Source organism: Chelonoidis abingdonii, chromosome 5 (assembly GCF_003597395.2).
Source record: "Chelonoidis abingdonii isolate Lonesome George chromosome 5, CheloAbing_2.0, whole genome shotgun sequence".
Taxonomy (NCBI): Eukaryota; Metazoa; Chordata; order Testudines; family Testudinidae; genus Chelonoidis; species Chelonoidis abingdonii.
Genome location: NC_133773.1, coordinates 56,198,378 through 56,217,408, shown reverse-complemented (window position 1 = coordinate 56,217,408; position 19,031 = coordinate 56,198,378). Strand labels below are relative to the sequence as shown.

The following is a 19,031-nucleotide window of genomic DNA, read 5'->3' as shown; positions in this document are numbered from 1 at the left end:
TGCTACAATAGTTAGGACCCAGCTTTTAATATTTCCATGTCAGCGCTATATATTTTCAGCCATCAGACTCCTTGTAAAGGACAAACTGCATGGTGTGGAGGGCTCTGGATGCAACAGACATAGTAGTGTTCTGCAGTGCTGACAGGGAATTTTGTGAGGTTGTGAGCAGTGTTCCATATACCTCGGCACTGCAGAGTACGGCTCCATAAAGACACCTTCTGAATCTCCATAGGCAGAGATCTGGGGACAGGGCTGAGGTGGGTCTGGGACAAACAGATGATGTGGAGCCACTAGCCATTCCTTTCTACTCTATGGAAGTGCAGAAGGGAAGCACCATGAGTGTGGGGGCTACTGCAACCCAACGGGTCCTAGTTCCTTTAACTGTATTCTAGAGACTGGATTTGGCTTCAGCTCTTTTTACAGCTTCTTGTTTTGAAACTATATTGTGACACTTCCTGGGGCTACCTAAGGTTGTGAGGCACCTCACTGCCATCCGCCCTTAGTGCAAGAAAGTCTTGACTGTGCCTGCTGTGGATCAGCTTCCTGAAACCACCAGCCTCTGGCAACACGCACTGCCTTGCAGGCCTCGCTCTCTCCATACAGGTTAGCGACAGGCACACACCAACTCCTGAGTCCTCAGAGTATTCCCTGTTGTGTCCAGCCCCTTGTCCACTGAATGCTCACAGAATTACCAGCTTACTGTGCTCAGTACACCACAGTTTACCTTAGAACACAGCTCTGCTGAACACTCAGCACTTTAGATACATTTATAGTGAGAACAAGACTAAGTTAATTATCAAAGGACAGAGATTCGAGAGATAATGAGTAAGAATATTGAAAACAAATGGTCATATAGCAAACAAAATCATGACACGCTTCCTAGAGACTAAGCTTAATTAACAACCTATCCTTCTGTCTATGCTAGCTTATCTCACCCAAAGTTCTCGCCAGCATTTTCAGCCAAGTCTGGTTGAGATCCCTTTTTTCATGAAGCAAATTTACTGTCCATTTACTGACTAGGTGAAGGATGCCAGGGTGTGTCTTCGAACCCCTAAATATATCAGCACAGCCCTTTGAAGTGCACCTCAAGGTTGGGTTCCGTCTTCCTGCTGTTCACCTCTTCCTGTTTCTTTCCTCTGTTTGAAGATTTCACAATTCCTCTTTAGTATTCAGTTCAGACTGGTGAGAGGAGACCTACTGTGAACCATACAATACTTAATTTACATGTAAACAGACTGATAAATAAACATTTCTTGCATGAAAGAAGACCTTTTTTCACTTTGCTGGTGACCAGTCCCTAGACACAGACCTTAAGAACATAATTTTCAATATGTAGACATAACTCCTTACACAACATCCATACACTTGTTTTGCAGTGATATTAATGCCCACTATGACACAAGCTTTCATTTGAGACTTCACAGGACACTCTTTTGAGAACTAGAATGTAAATAGCAGGCACTGGGGATTCCAGTAACCCTTATGTACCTCTTGTGCCCTTTGCCAATTGGCATCAAGAGATATCTGGCTAACGTATATGTAATAGTGTGTGCATGTACCGCAATAGATTCTACAATTCTAGGATATGTTATACCATTCCTATACTTATATCAAGGTAAACTCAAAGTAGGCCAAGATTTTTAAAATTGGGAGCCTAAAATTAGGTGTTAAATCTGTATTTAGGCACCTAAATAAGCAGCCAGATTTTCAAAAGTGTTGAGCACCCAGAAGCACTTTTGAAATCAATTGAAGCATCAGGTACTAAACACCTCTGAAAATCAGGCTGAATTCATTTAGGAACCCAAATGTGGATTTAGGAGCCGAACATTTACCACCCATTATAAAAAATCTTGCCCCCAGGACCTTATACTTACCTTGATTCATGCCCATGCCACTGTTGGCATCAATGGCTCCTGTACATATGGAGCAAGCATTTAGAATTAATCTTTACTCTTGCTCCCAATCATTATCTTTTTCTTCACAGGCACAGGGCAGTGTAATGTTCATTAATAGTTAATTGTGCGTGAACGGACCTTCTGCAGAGAGACTCAAAGCGTAGGCGAGGGTTAACATGATCCTTTTATAGGCAGGATCAATGGGCAACAATTGAAGAAAACTCTGTGGGGGGGAAAAGGCCTGAATGAATTTCAGAGGTAGAAGTCCAGCTTTAGCACTACTTTTTCCCTTTCAGTTGCAGTAGTAACCTCTTTGTTCTGTCAATTCAGATGAACAAAGCCATTGTGTACATCGAAGAAATGGACAGCATTGCAGATGTGACTTTCCCAGCTGTGCCCCAGGTTGTATCGCTTCTGGTGTACGATTACACTTCTAAAAGCAAAGAGAACCCACATCCTCCTACTGGTTACCCTATTGTGTGTGTAACGGTATGAACTGTTCCTGCATGGTTTTATCTAAACGATACTAGTTACTAATGGTCTAAAAGGCATTTGGTGCTTTTCAGGCTGCAAAGAGAGAAAAAAGCTCCTGGATAAGAACTACAAGTAGCAGCCAGTTACTATGTGCTACTGTTAGACCTGAGTGAGCTTGGGAAGCCCTGGCAATCATAGCCATGATTTAAAAAAAAAAAACTCCAAGGGTGCACATGCTTGTTTAGTAAATTCTACAGTAATGGCTCTGACATTGTGGTAATTTACACTTTGTACAGTGTAGTGGTTTGAATGAATGCTATAGAGTACTACAGTATTTTTTTTATAAGGGCAATCCTAGGAAGAACTTGCAGGCCACAGAAAATTAGTTTGTTACCTATGCAATTGAATCAAGCCTCCAGTGAAGTTTCTGCTCTCTTAAGGTTGCCTGCCAACAGGGTAACAGCAGTGCAGCTATGTTGTTGTTTATAAAAATAATAATAATTAGTCCTTTCCATAGTGGTTTACAGTTCAAAGTGCGGTACAGACATTTATTTAGTATTCTGCACAATGCCCCTGGGAAAAGGTGGGTAAGTAAAATCAGGGAAACTAAGATTGTAAGGTCTCACAGAACCAGGATTAGAGCTCAAAGCTTCATCATTCAGGCTCACAATGCCACTGTGAGTTAGGTATGTAAAGGTGCGTCTACACTTATGGTGGTGTGTAGAGTACAGACACTGCGCACCCAGCCAGCGAAGGTATAAATAGTAGTGTAGACGGTGAGGCATGGCTTAGGCAAGTAGAAGGTCCTTCATGCCTGAACTCCCACCCTCCACAACTCCCTACAGACCCAACCAGTGCCTCCCACGTCTACACTGCTATTTTTAGCAAAGTATCCTGTTGCTTCCCCCCCGGCCAGAACCTTTTTCCTGTTGCTTCCATCTTTCTGGAGCCTTTCACTGTTGCATGTAGCTACGTACCACAGTGACAAGTGTGGACACAGCCTGCCTTTCACTGTGGCATGTAGTTACTCAGACCTTGCAGGCCACGATAAGTATAGCTAAGGCATAAGTATCAGTCCCCTTATTTTACTGATTAGGAATGAAAATACAGAGAGATTAAAACCAGAGTTTTCAAACCTGGGTGCCTAAAGCTAAGCACCCAACTCCATCTTTAGACACACAAATAAGTGGCCTGATTTTCGGAGGTGCTGAGCACGTGTAGCTCCCATTACCTTTCAAGGTTGCGCAGCAAAGGGAGATGCAATTAACAAGTATATCATAAATTGAAGAGTTTTTCACACTTCCTTCTCTTAAATATTGAAGTCCCAGACCTTCGCTCCTATCTCAATTGAGTTGTGTGACAGAGCACTCTAACCGTAAAAAGAGGGTGTTAAGTACTGAAACTTAACCAGAAGAATGTTAGAACAGCAATTAATTGTTAGCTTTCCCAGAGCACACAGGCAACTAGAGATAAAGTTGTATATTTTGTGTGTCTGACCTGTAGGCGTGTAATCCCAAATATTCAGACTATGGGTATGTCTACACTACGGGATTATTCCGATTTTACATAAACCGATTTTGTAAAACAGATTGTATCAAGTCGAGTGCACGCAGCCACACTAAGCATATTAATTTGGTGGTGTGCGTCCATGGTCTGAGGCTAGCGTCGATTTCTGGAGCGCTGCACTGTGGGTAGCTATCCTGTAGCTATCCCATAGTTCCCGCAGTCTCCCTCGCCCATTGGAATTCTGGGTTGAGACCCCAATGCATGATGGTGCGAAAACAGTGTCGCGGGTGATTCTGGGTAAATGTCGTCAGTCATTCCTTCCTCCGTGAAAAGCAATGGCAGACCTCATTTCGCACCTTTTCCCTGGATTGCCCTGGCAGGACGCCATAGCACAGCACCCATGGAGCTGTTCAGCTTTTTTTTTTTTTTTACTGTCACGTATGTCTACTGGATGTTGCTAACAGGTGGTACCTTGCAGCGCTACACGCACATTCATTGCCTTTGGCAAGATGCAGAACAGTTATCAGTTGTTCTGACCATCTCTGCCATTGTAAATTGGCACTTGAGATGGACGGTTATCAGTCATTCTGTACTGGTTGCTGCTGTCATAGGTGCCCCTGGCTGAGGTCGGCGGCGGTGCAAAGACAAAAATGGAATGAACTCCCCGAGGTCAATCCCTCCTTTATGGTATCTAAAAATAGAGTCAGTCCTGCCTAGAATATGGTGCAAGTGTATAGAGAACCAGGTACCAGAGAACCAGAAAGCACAGCTGCCCGTGGTCAGATCCCACAGAAATGATGAGCTACATGCCATTCTAGGGGGTGCCCCACTGTTGCTTCCCTGCTCCCCCAAACCCTCCTGGGGCTTACCGTTGCAGTGTCTCCCCATTTGTGATGAAGTAATAAAGAATGCAGAATAAGAAACACTGACTTGTTTAGTGAGATAAAATGAGGGAGAGGCAGCCTCCGCTGCTATGATAGTCCAGGCAGGACATTAATTGTGCGGGGGAAGGAGCCCAGCATCCCGCTGCTATGAAGTCCAGGCAGTACAGAATCTTTTTCTTTACACATGGGGCGGGGGGGCGGCTGATGGAGCTCACCCGGCCAGTGTTATGTGAGGACGGTTACCAAGCCGTTCTGTACCATTGACTGGGATAGACCGGGAGTCATTCCTATTTTTTACACCCCGCCCCCCCCTTCCGACCCTCAACCATGAAGCCAGACCAGAGAGCACTCACGGGGGCTCGAGACAACGACGGTAGCAGTCATATTGTTCTGTCTGCCACCCTGGGACGGGAGGGGAGAGGAATACTGCTGTTCCACGTGCGAGCATCGGCGGTTCACCAGCAAGTGTCAGTGAGATATAGTGACAAATGAAAAAAAGTCAAGAAACGATTTCTCCCTTTCTTTCACGGAGGAGGAGGGGGGTAAAATTAACGAGCGCTGAACTACTCTAGAACCACCCCTACAATATGTATTGACCCTGACAGGCATGGGAGCTCAGCCAAGAAGGCAAATACGGTTTCGGAAAAACTGGCTGGGGAGCTGTGGAGTAGCTAGAGCCTCAGTATCCCCCACCTCCCTCCATGGCGCTACGTCGATTTGATTCTTTGGCTCTCCGTTAACACTTGTCACGCAGCACTGTTAGTGCTGGGGACTTCTGTATCATAGCCTGGAGATTTTTCAAAATGACTTATTGGCATTCGTGTCTTCTGTAACAGAGCTCTGATAGAACAGATTTTGTCCTCCACCAAGACAGCGGTCAGATCACAGTATGTCTCCTGTCGGCCATACTGGAGCTCTTTTTTGGGATTGGACTGAATCGCCACTCGGCTGACAGGCTCACGGTTGGCAAACAGGGAAAATGAAATTCAAAAGGTTTCGCCGGGCGTTTCCTGGTCACCTGGCCAGGCATGACCGAGTTCAGATTGCTGTCCAGGAGCACGTCACAATGTGTATACCGCCCGGAGGCCAATACTGTCGATTTGCGGCCACACTAAACGTAATCCGATATGGTAATACCGATTTCAGCGCTACTCCTCTCATCGGGGAGGAGTACAGAAACCGGTTTAAAGAGCCCTTTATATTGCTATAAAGGGCCTCGTTGTATGGACGGGTGCAGGGTTAAATCGGTTTAACGCTTCTAAAATCATTCTAAACGCGTAGTGTAGACCAGGCCTTAGACAAGACTGGGAGTCTCTGCGCTGCTGAAAACATCAATGATACTCTGCCCCTGTACCGCTGGCTTGTCAGTGGTCCGAGTGGCAGCAACGGTGTCACCAGCCCCATGCGGGAAGTGGACTCCAACACCTTCTTTACCAACACCAAGTCCATCTCCCTGGACTCCATATACTTCCAGTCTGGATCAAGGGTCCAGTGTGCAGCACGGGCTGTCAGTGCCAATGGTGATGTGGGTCTGGAACTGCTGAGCCCTATTTACACAGTAAACAGAGAAGACGGTATCTGGTAACACGTTGAATGAAAGGCAGATGCCACATCAGCCCTGTAATGTCAGCATTTCGGGTCTACCCATAACTCAGGTGTGATTGACATTGGGGGTGGGAGTGGAATGGAGACAATGATTCATTTATTTGGCATCTCTTTCTAGTGAACCAAACAGCAGGATCACTCCTGAATGTGTCCTCTGCTTTTCACATTGTATGTATGTATGTACAGCAAATACGGATATTTGTATTTTAAACCTCAAAACAGCACAGTTACCGACAAGGAGCAGAGAGCAGTGAAGCCAACTTAGAAGAAACAAAGGACCTCTGACCATGGGAACATTTAGATATCTACAGACCAGGGCTGGTTTAAACATAGGCACTGTAGGCCCATGCCCAGGGCCTCAGCTCCTCAAGAACTATGTGACTGATTAGATCAGAATCTGTTTTCTGTTTTTTAAAGCATGTAAGTTTCCCTGTCTGATGCATGGGAAGAAGAGCTTGAAACCATGGAAGTGTGTGTAACTGATGCAGTGAGGTCTGCCTGAGTCTGCAGAGAGCCAGGAACAATAGCTCTGATGGTGTGAACTGCCCCATATATCTCAGTGGGGTGTTATTTCCAAGACCCATTACTTTGAAGGGTTCTATCAGCAATACTCCAGGGTAGAGGACTCTGTATGTCCTCACTGCAGGTAGGACTGAGCCTCCCTGCCAATTTGACAGATTTGTATTAGCAGGCTCATGCTAACATTCTTATAATAGCAGAGTGGTCATTGCTGCACCAGCAGAGGCTCAGGCTAGACACCTGAACTCAGACCCACCTGACCCTTTCCCCCTGCCCCCCTCCCCCCGGTTCAAGTTCAGGTGGCTAGCCCAAGCCTCCACCAGTGCAGCCATGTTCAGTAGTGGGAGTCTGTCTGCTTGGGTTGAGAGGCTCATTTCCAGCTGCAGTGTATGCTTACTCTGTGGCAGGTGGAGAAGAGTGGAGCAGGCTTGGACCACTCCCCCGTGTGCCTAGATACCTCCTGGCTGCTGGGGTATACTGGGAAGCCCCGTTGCTGCCACCTTTCCCTCTCTGACAGTTTAGGGGTTTGGAGGCCTTTGCTGCTGCTTCTGCCTCACTGGGAGGGAGACATCCTGCCACCACCACTCCAAGTGGACATGCATGGCTCCACCCCAAATGCCAGGGCTCTAACAGAGACAGGAGGGTAGAGCTGGAGCCACAAGGAGCGCCACATTATGGTGTGCCGGGGCCCCTATTGTCTTAATCCAGCCCTGTTATAGACATGTAGAATGAGCTCTGACTTGCTTTCGTTTAGACAGTGTGTCACAATTTAACAGACTCTCTATGATCTCTCCTTCCCCCCAGGTCTTTGTCAACCTCAGATCCCAGGAACGGTTGGAGCAGAACCTTTCTCAGCCAAGATTAGCTACACTGATCCAGATGATCCTGATCACCCCAACCTGATCAAATTAACAGTTACAATGCCTCATATGGATGGTAAGCATGAAAAGGCCACAGAAATGATCAGATGCTGCCTTGGAGTTTCATCTCCAGCAGCCACAGATAAGTGGCAGTCATGAGCCACGTACCCACCTTATAGCAAATTTTAGCATTACTTCTGGCAAAGAGGGATTTTTCTTGAAAGAAACAGCACTGTAGACTTTTGGTTAGAGAGGTGTTCACCTGTGGTGGTACATTAGATCTTGTCCACACTATGGAAAATGCTTTGTTTAAATCTGTTTTCAAACCCTGTTACAGCCTAGTATGTTGTCACGTGGTTTGCATCTGAAAACTGAAACTATTACAAAAATCTTGTTACACACAGGCTGTCTCTACACAGCAATAAAATACCTATGGCTGGCCTGTGTCAGCTGACTCTGGCTTGTGCAGCACAGGCTGCAGGACTATAAAATTGCAGTGTGGACATTTGGGCTCGGGCTGAACATTTACACTTCCATTTTATAACCCTGCAGCCCAAGCCCAAGTCTGCTGACTTGGGCCAGCCACAGGTGTTTTTTTGCAGCGTAGACGTACCCACAGTGTGCTGGATTCTCTTCTCATTTACATTGGCGTAACTCCACTGAGCTCAACAGTATTATTCCTGGCTTACAGCAGGGTGAGAGGAGAATCAGCCTCATGTTTAGAAACCATGCTCTAGACTATCTGCAGAAGGTAGCTGCTGGAGTTTGGGCTAGCATGGGTCTAAAAACCAGTGTGTTAGAACTCTGCTAGCAACTGCCTGGTTGGAATGATTGGGGGAAAATGTGGTTGACAGCCATCTTTGAACAAGAGAGTTATGTGGTCTAGTAGAACCATGTGTGTTAAATGTTTTGTAGCACAGTTATTAGTAGCATGTTTCAAAGTATAGACAAGGCCTTTACCTCTTATGTTTGCAGAACAGAGGTTTGCCATAGAAATTGCTTTCATTTGTTCACGGGACACCCTGTCTAGACTGGTCTTTGTTAGGAAACTGAGCCTGTTGCTGAAAATGTTTTCCAGCAATAATGTAGGCATTAGCCTTCACGAGACAAAATCATTTCCAATACTATCGTAGAAAGCATAGTTGAGTTTCGGTAATACTCAGTAAAACTGTTCAAAATGTCTTTGTCTGCTATACATTCAGGCCTAAAACCTTTTCAGTGCCAGTACATGGTTGAAGTGTTGCTGAAAAAACTATGATCAGCAATCTTTCAGTTTCCTAGCATGAACAAGGTTTCCATGCAGTTCTCTGCATTATTGCTATACTGCTACAGTGGCAGGGACTGGGTACCTAGGCAGTTGCAGGGACATGTGCATTTAACCCTTTAACAGTCAAAGCCAAATTTTTCCGAAATGTAAAGTTTTGTACTCAGGGTCATTGATAGACGAGAAATAGTGAGCCACCAAAAAAAGAGAACCTGAAATAGGCACAGCTAATATACACAGCATACTTCACATGCTCATAGTCCATAGTGAAACTGCTTCTGGAACAACATGGTTAATTCACGACATACATACGGTTTCCGTTCTCACAAACGTACAGAAGTATACATATGACCTTATAGCCTCAGAATGTTCCCATGTTGCAGAAGGATGAAGTTTTCCCTAACCCATTTATGATGTCAGCATTGTCAGTACATTTGCAAGACGCTTAGAACATTTGACCAATCAGTCTCTTCAGCTGAAAATGCTGATTGGACTGTGTGCATTTTGTTTCAGGAATGTTGCCTGTCATCTCAACTCATCCATTATCCAACTTTGAGCTGACTCTTAGCCCTGATGGCACTCGTGTCATAAACAGATTGTTAAGGGTTAATGTCTCTTTCACCTGGAAAGGGTTAACAAACAGGGAACTAAACACCTGACCAGAGGACCAATCAGGAGACAAGATACTTTCAATCCTGGGTGGAGGGAAGTTTGGCTGTGGGTCCTTTGTTCTGTGTGTGTGTCTTTTCTCGGGGGTATGAGAGGGACCAGACATTACTACAGGCTCTCTAAGTTTCTGTTCAAATAGTAAGTAGAACAGGCGATTTAGGTCTTTTAATTGTTTTACTCTGTTTGCACATGTGGATCTGGCTGGTTAACTTTTATATGTGTAGTTGCTGGGAATATTTTGATTTGTATTGGTACTGGAGGAAGGGTTTCTTCCTTTGTCTGTAAACTATAGGACCCTGTAATATTTACATCTTGAAGTTACAGAGATAATTCTTTACTTTTTCCTTTCTTTTATTAAAAGATTTCTTTTAGAGAACCTGATTGATCTTTCCTTGTTTCCCTTGTTTTATCCCAGGAGAGTGGGTGTAAAACACCAGAACTGGTGGGGGAGGGAAAAGAAGGGGAAACAGAGGGGTATTTCTCTCTGTGCCAGGAAGTACTGTCTCTCTTCAGGGAAAGTCCTGCGAGGGGGAAAGGGGGAAGTTTATTTCTTCTGGTTTTAAGAATCCAAGGGGTTTGGGGTCTTTGGGTCCCCAGGGAAGGTTGGGGAGTCAGAGTGCCCAAAACACTAATTATTGGGCGGTGGCAGGGCTATCCGGATCTAAGCTTGGTAAGTAAGCTTAGAGGTATTCATGCAAGGTACCCAAAATTTGGATGCTAAGGTTCAGATTTGGGGAATTATACCTTATGGACCAACTCGTGTGGGCAACCACAGTGCTCCAAAACCTGCTGGTTATAATGGAGATCCAACCAAGCATGGTTTTATTACAGATGGAAAACCAAAGAAACCCTGAATAAGATGGGACCTCACCCTTCAGTAACAGAACTCTCTGCGATTACGGAAAGACCTGCGTGGTCTACCGTAACCTTTCAACCTTGGAGGGCCTTGCCTCTGGAGTTCAACATCATACTATCTATGTCTTGAAACTGCTGACTGACTGGGTGGGTCCATTGGCACAAAGATGGCCAGGTATGTGTCATTGCTGGGAAGCACTTGCCCTTCAGAGACAGAATGTTAATGAATCAAGGTCCAAGCAAGGGAAACATTTATGATAAGAAAAGCATTTTAGTCCGCTATACAGTCAACTTGATAACAACTTTCACACGAAAGGTTTCAGCTGTTCTGGGCACAATTCTTTAGAACCATTGGAGACAGTTCAGAGGTCCCCAAAAAAACCCATTTCGGGTTCCTGTATTTCATTTTTTGATAAAAATTAGCTTCTCCATCAGTTACTCCGCTCATTAAAATTTAGGTCTCTTCAACTAGGGGGCTAATCCAGTGAGTGCTGAGTCCCTCAACTTCTGCTGATAGTACCACCTGGAAGAGCAGTTGGGGCCCTGTCATGGTATAATTCCCCACTTCTGAACCTTAGCGTTCAAAAGATGGGGTACTTAGCAGGAATTCCTCTAAGGCTCATTACCAGCTTAGTACTTGTTAGGCGCATGCCACCAACCAGGAATTCCAGTGCCGGTTACCACTCTGGTCCCCCTAAAAAAAAAAAACCCATGTTGCCCGGGGGAACCCCAAGACCCAGACCCTCGGGATCTTAAACACAAGGAAGTTAAAAACCCTTCCCCCACCGTTTGCCTCTCCTAGGGCTGCCCCTCCCTGGGTTAACCCTGGCAGGATCACTGTGATTCAAACTCCTTTGAATCTCAGAACAGAGGAAGAAAATTCCCGGCCTTCCCCTCTCCGTTCTCGCTCCCCCTTCCCAGACTCTCCACTGAACAAGGAAAAGTAAATCCGAAACCAGAGAGAAAATTAACTTTTCTCTCCCCCTCCCTCTTTCTTTCCCCACCAAATCTCTGGTGAATCCAGACCCAGGTCCTCTGGGGTCTGCACCAGAAATAAAAAAACAATCAGGTTCTTAAACAAGAAAAAAAGCTTTTAATTAAAGAGAGGAAAAAAACAGGAAATTTAATCTTGGTTAAAAAAATTTAAGATGGGTTAGTACAAGGGTCTTTCAGGCTATAGGACCTGGGAATACCTCCCAAGCCCTAAGTAATAAAGTTAAAATTTAAAATCCTTTTCAGACCAAATACGTTTGGAAGGCTCCTTCCAAGCCAAAATGCACAATTAAAACTTCTTTCCAGCCCAATGCACATTTTGCAAATAAAGAAAACAAAACATAAGCCCCTAACTTCGCCTTATCTGGGCCTTAGTACTCAACTATCTGAACTTATAAGGGAGCCTGTATTGGAAGTTGAAGAGAAACCTGGTTGCATGTCTGGTCACTCTCAGAACCCAGAGAGAACAACCACCAAATTCTAACAGCACACACAGAAACTTCCCTCCCTCAAGATTTGAAAGTATCCTGTCCTCTGGCCAGGTGACACCCAGGCTTACTGAACTTGTTAACCCTTTACAGTCAAAAGAGATATAAAGTACTTCTGTTCTATTAACTCCTTCTATCTGTTTATGACAGGGCCAGATCCTGGCTCCCAGTCTGGCTGCTTTGGACCAATCGGTTGGAAATTGCAAGCTGGCATCTAGCTGGATAATAGCATGTCCTGACACCTGGTGTAGAGAGTGGCCAGCTCACCTTGCACCCTTCTGATTTCTGGCTGCCTTTATAGTCCTTCCACCCATACTATACTGAGAGCAGCTCAGTTGGACTGGCAGATTTAGCCCAGTATAGCCATGGTGATTATTTTCGTAAGTACAAATCTTCTTTCTAGATTTTGTTTGAAGTAGTGTGAGGAGGAAATAGAGAGGTGAAAAGTAGAAGAGCCACCTCACTCCTCTCTGACTTCCAAGAGAGTGCTTCTCTTTCCTGGCTTAAATAAAAACAGTGCCCTGTTCGTTAGTAAACCCTGACAACTAATCTAACTAGGAAGTGAGACAAGATCTGGTTTTAAAACAACTGCTCCTTTATAAGAGTTTCTGTGCTATTTATTTTCTTTCCCCCACCATTTTACATACATTAACAAGCACTTTGAGAGCTATTGATGAAAAACAACACAAGAGCTGGGTGGTGGTATTATTTATTTTGTTACTAGGTGGGAGCAGTACTGTTGGGCACTGTACCTCTGCATGCTGCCATGATTCATTTTTCAGTGTGGGTGTTACACATACACAGCTGTGCATGATTCCTGTTGGCTGCTGCTCCTAACCTGGGTGTGAATATACTTGTAGACTTCAGCTCTTTTTGTTGACCCAAAATATTTCTTCTTCCAAGTGTGTACGCACACACAATATCAGCCAAATTATCTTTACTGCTACACTGATGCAAACAAAGGCAGAATTTGGCCCTGTCGACAATATATACGTAACGTACTGTCAGAAGCCTCATAACTCTGTGTGCTTGTTTGCTATGGAAAGCAAAGGCACCCTTCAGCTGTTCCTAAATTGGGAGCTCTAATTATTGACAGAGTCACAGTGCTCAGTCATTTTAGCAATGACTGCACCTTGGTAGTGCTGCCAGACAGGTGACGGAACGTAGCCAGAGGCCTGGATGCTGGGGAATTAAAAAAAACACCACACATGCACACATCCACTTTCCTGAGAATAACCAGCGATGATCTCAGACTGTATTATGTATGAGTTAATAGAATGTCCAACCAAGTCCAGACATACCAGCAACTGTACCCAGTGGTGGTTTAGAAAAGGCCTTGATATAATTGAGTTCAATTATAATCAGTCACCATAATGAAAAGTCCAATGAGACTAAAGCTTGCCCCCCACTCCAAAATGAAAAGTCCCCTGGCCACTCATAATGTCATTTAATATATGATACTAAGGTCCTCAGAGCATCTCTGGCTCTATATTCCCTGAAACAGGCCCTGATTACAACACATGGTTCATTCTCCTGTGTTGAGGTTCTTTGTTGCTACCAAGATGCTGGGAGCATTTGTTTCTGTCATAATAGTGTGTGTGTGTATGTACGTGTATATAGCTATAGACTCCACTTGAACCCCATCATGCGTAAAACAGAGGAGAGACTCCAGTCTGGAATTTTGGTTCAATATACTATAAAGACAGGTGCCATTTCCAAAACTGAGTTCTCGATCTACGTTCTGTTTTTCAGTGCCCCAATAGTATGTGGTTGTCAAATCTGTGTTTTGATGCAGCCCATCTCTAACACCATGTAACTTGTAATCAATTCTGAAAGAAACAAAATAAAAAGAAACAAACTTTGCTAGTGCTAAGTCTGAGAAGACATCAGCTGTGTCAGTTTGAAAAGGAGCTTTGGTTAAGGAAGAGTTTAGTGCATTTCCAGAGCTTAGTTTCATTTCCAGTCTTGGGCTGAGGTGTACCAGAGTTCACTAGTGAAGGTGAGCTTGTGAGTACTGATTCCATAATGGATATGTCTATGTATCCCAGAACAACTGTAGCGTTTGGAACAACTCTCAGGTCAATATTAGCATGTCTTGAATCTTATGAGAGCTGTGGCCAGAGCTGATGTGCTTCAGCCTGTGCCATAACTCTCTTCCTTTGACATGGACTGGAAGTCACTCACAATGGTGGAAAGTAAACACACCATGTAAAATGTGTGCAAGATCTGAAATGTAAGCAATGCAAATGGCAAAAAAAAAAAAAAAAAAAAGAGACATTTCCATATATTTGACTAACTGAAGATATAAAAGTGAATGAGGTGTTTTCTTATGGTTAGCAAAGTACAATGAAAGTCAGAATGAAAGTTTGGCAACTAACTTAGCATTAGACACGAGTGCAGTAACCTTCTGCCCCAATGGTTTTCAGGTGTTAAATCTGGTGCAATCCTATGTCACACTGCGGATGCCCCTCTGTCTCCTACATCTTTCACTCTCCTGCTGCCATTGGTGGCTGGCAGCACTTTGACTTGCAGTCTGAACTGAGACTCACCTTTGTATATGATACCGCCATCCTGTGGAAAGATGGCATAGGCAGCCCACCGGAATCAGAGCTCCAAGGTCAGTTCTTGCTGATTTCCTTCTTATTGTTAGACTCTGTCCCATCATGGCCCCTTTCCTTCCTGGGGAAGCATATGGCAGTTTTGTGTGATTAATCAAGACACCTCCTGGCCTTGAGAATCACACAAAAAGCAGCATCAAGGCCAATTCCCACTATTAAAATACCCAAGGAATAAGATTGTTTGTTTGTTTGTTTGTTTGTTTTTAATTCCATATGTTGTTGAATTAGATATTTTAGAAGTTTTCCCAAACATACACCCCTTTAAATCTACCACAGAATGTGTAAAAACAATAGGCAGCCGCATTTTAGAAATAGATAAGAGGCCATATTTAGGAGGGTAAACCCCTAAAGTGCTGGATGGATGTAGGTTTACAAAACAATGGACAAGCCCCTGCGTTAATGGAAATGGTTGAGTGCCAGCAAAAGAGGGATCCTACTGGAAATTGAGCCAGAAGCCTTTGTGTTAAAGCTTGAAGAAAAACTGAGTGGATCTGAATCTACTCCCACTGCTACTTACTTTACACCAGTAATTCCATTTACTTCAGTTGAGCTAACCCTAATTTATATCAATGTAATTCAGAATCTATCCCAGCAGAGCAGACCCTTGGTTCGATTAAAGTCAATTAATCTGAATGTCTGTCACAGTAAGGTTCTATAATGTAGGAGGGTTTAGATCACCCAGAGAGTGCCAGAACTTAGCAACCTATTTCATTTCTCCAAATACTGAAACTAGCAAAAAGCCTTCCTTTCAAAAAGGAAACGGAAAACCATTCTCAGTAGACACGGTGGCTATTTTCTGTCTAGGTTCCCTCTACCCAACCAGAATGCGAATCAATGATGAAGGGCGATTGGTGGTGAATTTCAGGACTCAGATTCGGTTTCGAGAACAGTTTGTAATGTCTCACCCAGGTAAGTACCTGGTCTTTTGTCCTGGACTAGTATCTCCAAGAGACATGACAGACATCAGGAGCACTATCTGTTCCCAGCGGAAGGAAGGTGTTTTATAACAAAGAGCATCTTTCAACCGATGGGGGGTGGAAAAGAAATTGAAACCATTCTTTTCAGCGATGGCAGAGATTTGCCTCTGTCACTGTGTGCTGATTGATGCTGATCCCTTCCATGATATAACTCACCCTTTGCTTCTACAGGTACTTCTCTGTCATCAGCGGTGATGTCTGCTGACCATCCTGACCTCACCTTCACACTGAGTCTGTTACGAAGTGAACCAGCCTTCTACCAGCCTGTGCAGCAGTGGAGCTTTAGCTCAGACTTTGCTGTGAGTTCCCATTCAGAGTGGGAATTTGGGGAGACTGTTCCGATGAAAGCTGCCTCTGCACTGGGTTCTACAAAATCAATCAGTGTCTGTTCACGTAGATGTGATCAAGGATATAACAAAAATGATCATTTAATGCTTGCCAGCTTCCAGCTGCTTTACTTTTACATAATGAATGATCACAACTCTCTAGTGAGGTGTATAGATATTATTATCCCCAGTATACAGATGGGGGGTGGGAAGAGAAGAGTAAATGATTTGCCTAAGAGAAGACAGAGGGAGTCTTTGCCAGAGAAATCTGATGCTACGGTAATGGGAGTCATGTAAGTAAATAGGTACAATCATGGCCCTGATTCTACATTGTAATCAGTGCAGGCGGGCTGTGTGGATTACAATGCAGGTCTGGGGCCTAGGGTTGGATTGGCTGAAAAAGAAGAAATTATATAATAGCTTTTTCAATATGCAGGTCAGTTACAAAGCTCAGACTAGAACTTTGGGTCTCCTGACTCCCAGTTCTGGCTCCTATTGATTGAACTGTCCTGCTTCCCTGAGCAAAGTATTTACAATTGGGTGTCCTTGTGTACATAAGACACTGTTAAGTAGGAAGCTAACAAATAGAAGACCTATGCTTTTTAATATACATGCTGTTTAGATTGAAGGATTACAATGAAGGTAGTGGCAGTGCCCTGTAGTTTGAACTGAAGCACTAGTTGTTCAGACTATGAAGAAATGTTTGCTTTCTAATATTGTGCCTATTTTGTGTGTGTGCTCTAGGTATGAGACTATTCTGGTAACTACACTGTAAAATGTATCCCATGTACTGCTGCACCTAACCAGGAATATACCCTTCCTATCATCTGTAACTTATGGGAACCAATCACCTTTGAAGTGGATATCAGGTTCCAACAGGTACAGCATTTTTATTTAAGGTTTCCTATTTAAATGCCTTACTTGTCTTAGTGTATTCAAATTGCTATAGACCTTTGTTTTGTCTGGTGTATCTTACACTGTACCATGACAATTAAACTAATATATTTCATTTGCTTCCTTCACAATTTATTGTAGCCTGTGGCTTAACTACTTCATCATTTTGACACCATGTTTATGAGAGCTGTTCATGGATGAAATTGAGCAGACTGAAAATAAGATCATTTGTTTTCCTAACAGGTAGCGTTAGAACCCCAGCTTTTTTTAATGCTGAGACTCAGCTTAATTTTATGGAAATACACTGAGGTGACCCTGGCTGTAATGGACTGGGAAATCAGGCCTGTACATTTGACGCTTCATTCAGATTTGTCATGGACATGTGCCTGTTTTAAATCAGAATATTCCTGTGTTTATGAAAGTAATTATAAATGGTATGAATGAATATAGCATTCCATTAATTACCTCTGCTGTATTATAGGATGTCTTATGTGTACCAGATTCTCCTTTTCTGTTGAAAGAAGGGGCATCTAGGTAGCAGGGTAAGCAAGAGGATTGCAAAACCGAGCACTTGTCTTCCCACTAAACTGCAATGTGGCCGTAATTTTCAAACATCTTAAATTTAGTGTTGTAAATCCTTATATAGGCACCTAAATTAGTGCATGATTTTTAAAAATGCTACATACCCAACAGTACCTATTGATTTCAAGGGGAGTTGCAGAGTGCTCATCTTTTTAAAAATTAGGCCCCTAACGTAGGGGCCTAAGGAAGAATTTTTATGATTAATTTTAGGCACTCAGTTTTGAAAAATCTGTGTCAGTGTAAATAGGACTCTTATTTATTATATGCTAATTAATTAAATGAAAAAAAATGTACCAAATCAGCATTATGGCTCTAAGCAGACAAGGTCAAGAAACCAAACAATATGCCTGCCACAGTAGCATAGTCATTACTCATAGAGGTACATAAAGGAAGTTAAGACTTTGTACAATGATTTATGTACTAAAGAAGGGGTTATGGTTGCAGTGTGAATAATTTTGAATTATTTCCAGACCTATGCAAATATGCACTATTAAGGTTATAGCAGAAGGGTTTGGCTTTTTTTCCTGAAATAATAATTTAATACATGGAGGAACATAATTTAGGGGATTGGGTTGTGGCACATGGAGATTAGGTCATTAGTTTGAATATGACCAAAAGTCATTATTGTTTGGCATATGTGAAATGAGTTGGTGTAATCAATCCAGCTTCACTGGTCATGCTCTGACTCCTAGAGTGGATGCCACCTCACCTGGTTCAACTGGTGGGAACCTTGACAGACATAGGAGAAGTGGGGTGGTAACCCCAGAAGGAAGGAGTCGGGGCGAGGTGCACACTAGAGGAACATGGGCTGAAAGAGAGAGGTTTTAAAGCCACACAGATCTTCTTCACGACACATTCATTCATGGGACCAGTGCCAGAACTCATACAGCTCTTAAATGATGATTTTATCCCATTTTATCCTGTACACCAACCCTGCATGTATTAATTTTATGTTAGGATTTGACATGTACAGAATACTGAGTGATTCTATTAAGTGAACATCACAGAATCTGCAGTAAACACTGACATTTGTAAAACTATAGCTAGGTTTCAGAGTTTGTTTGTTTTTTTGCCACAGGTCCGTGACCCAGTAGCGGCTCAGTTCAGTCTTAATACCCAAATGTTACTGCTGTCCAAGAAGTAGCTCTGGATATCCAACGGCTCCATGGGATTTGGGGAAGGAACGGATGTGGCATTTGCTGAAGGTAAATACATCTTTTAGTAGCCCGCATCCCATTGTACTACATGTTGCTAATCTGCTATGGACACAGAAATAGAACTACTTTTAACAAAACTGAACGTTTCTTTTACTCATTTCTATAACATCTATTTCAGAGGCATCTGTCTGGTGGGTGTGGGATTTCTAAATGTTTATCAAAGGCTAAACAAAACAAATGATTCTTGCCTTGAATGTTATTAGACTGTAGCTCTGGTGTGAGCAAATTCAAAACAGATGGGACCTCTTAAGTGGGAAGATCCTACCACCAGAAAAGTTCAGCTCACTCTTTCAAGTAACTGAGAACCTCACTCATAACAATCACCATCACACTGAATTGCAGCCAGAAACAGGAAGCCAGTGCAAAGACTTAAGCATACACGTTACCTACTTTCACATTGTGCAC

General features: G+C 43.5%; 1 protein-coding gene across 1 annotated transcript in view; it reads left to right on the top strand.

Moving 5' to 3' along the window:
* LOC116829532 (FRAS1-related extracellular matrix protein 2) overlaps positions 1-19,031 on the top strand; it is a gene marked incomplete at its 5' end in the record, with an annotated part of 63,537 nt that overhangs the window by 41,512 nt on the left and 2,994 nt on the right. The window contains 12 exon segments of the mRNA XM_075066732.1: positions 2,226-2,384; positions 3,873-3,905; positions 6,051-6,333; positions 7,688-7,819; positions 9,521-9,584; positions 10,431-10,495; positions 14,350-14,482; positions 14,484-14,629; positions 15,435-15,539; positions 15,779-15,906; positions 16,678-16,812; positions 18,488-18,614. Of these exon segments, the coding sequence (XP_074922833.1) occupies positions 2,226-2,384; positions 3,873-3,905; positions 6,051-6,333; positions 7,688-7,819; positions 9,521-9,584; positions 10,431-10,495; positions 14,350-14,482; positions 14,484-14,629; positions 15,435-15,539; positions 15,779-15,906; positions 16,678-16,812; positions 18,488-18,614 (1,510 nt within the window).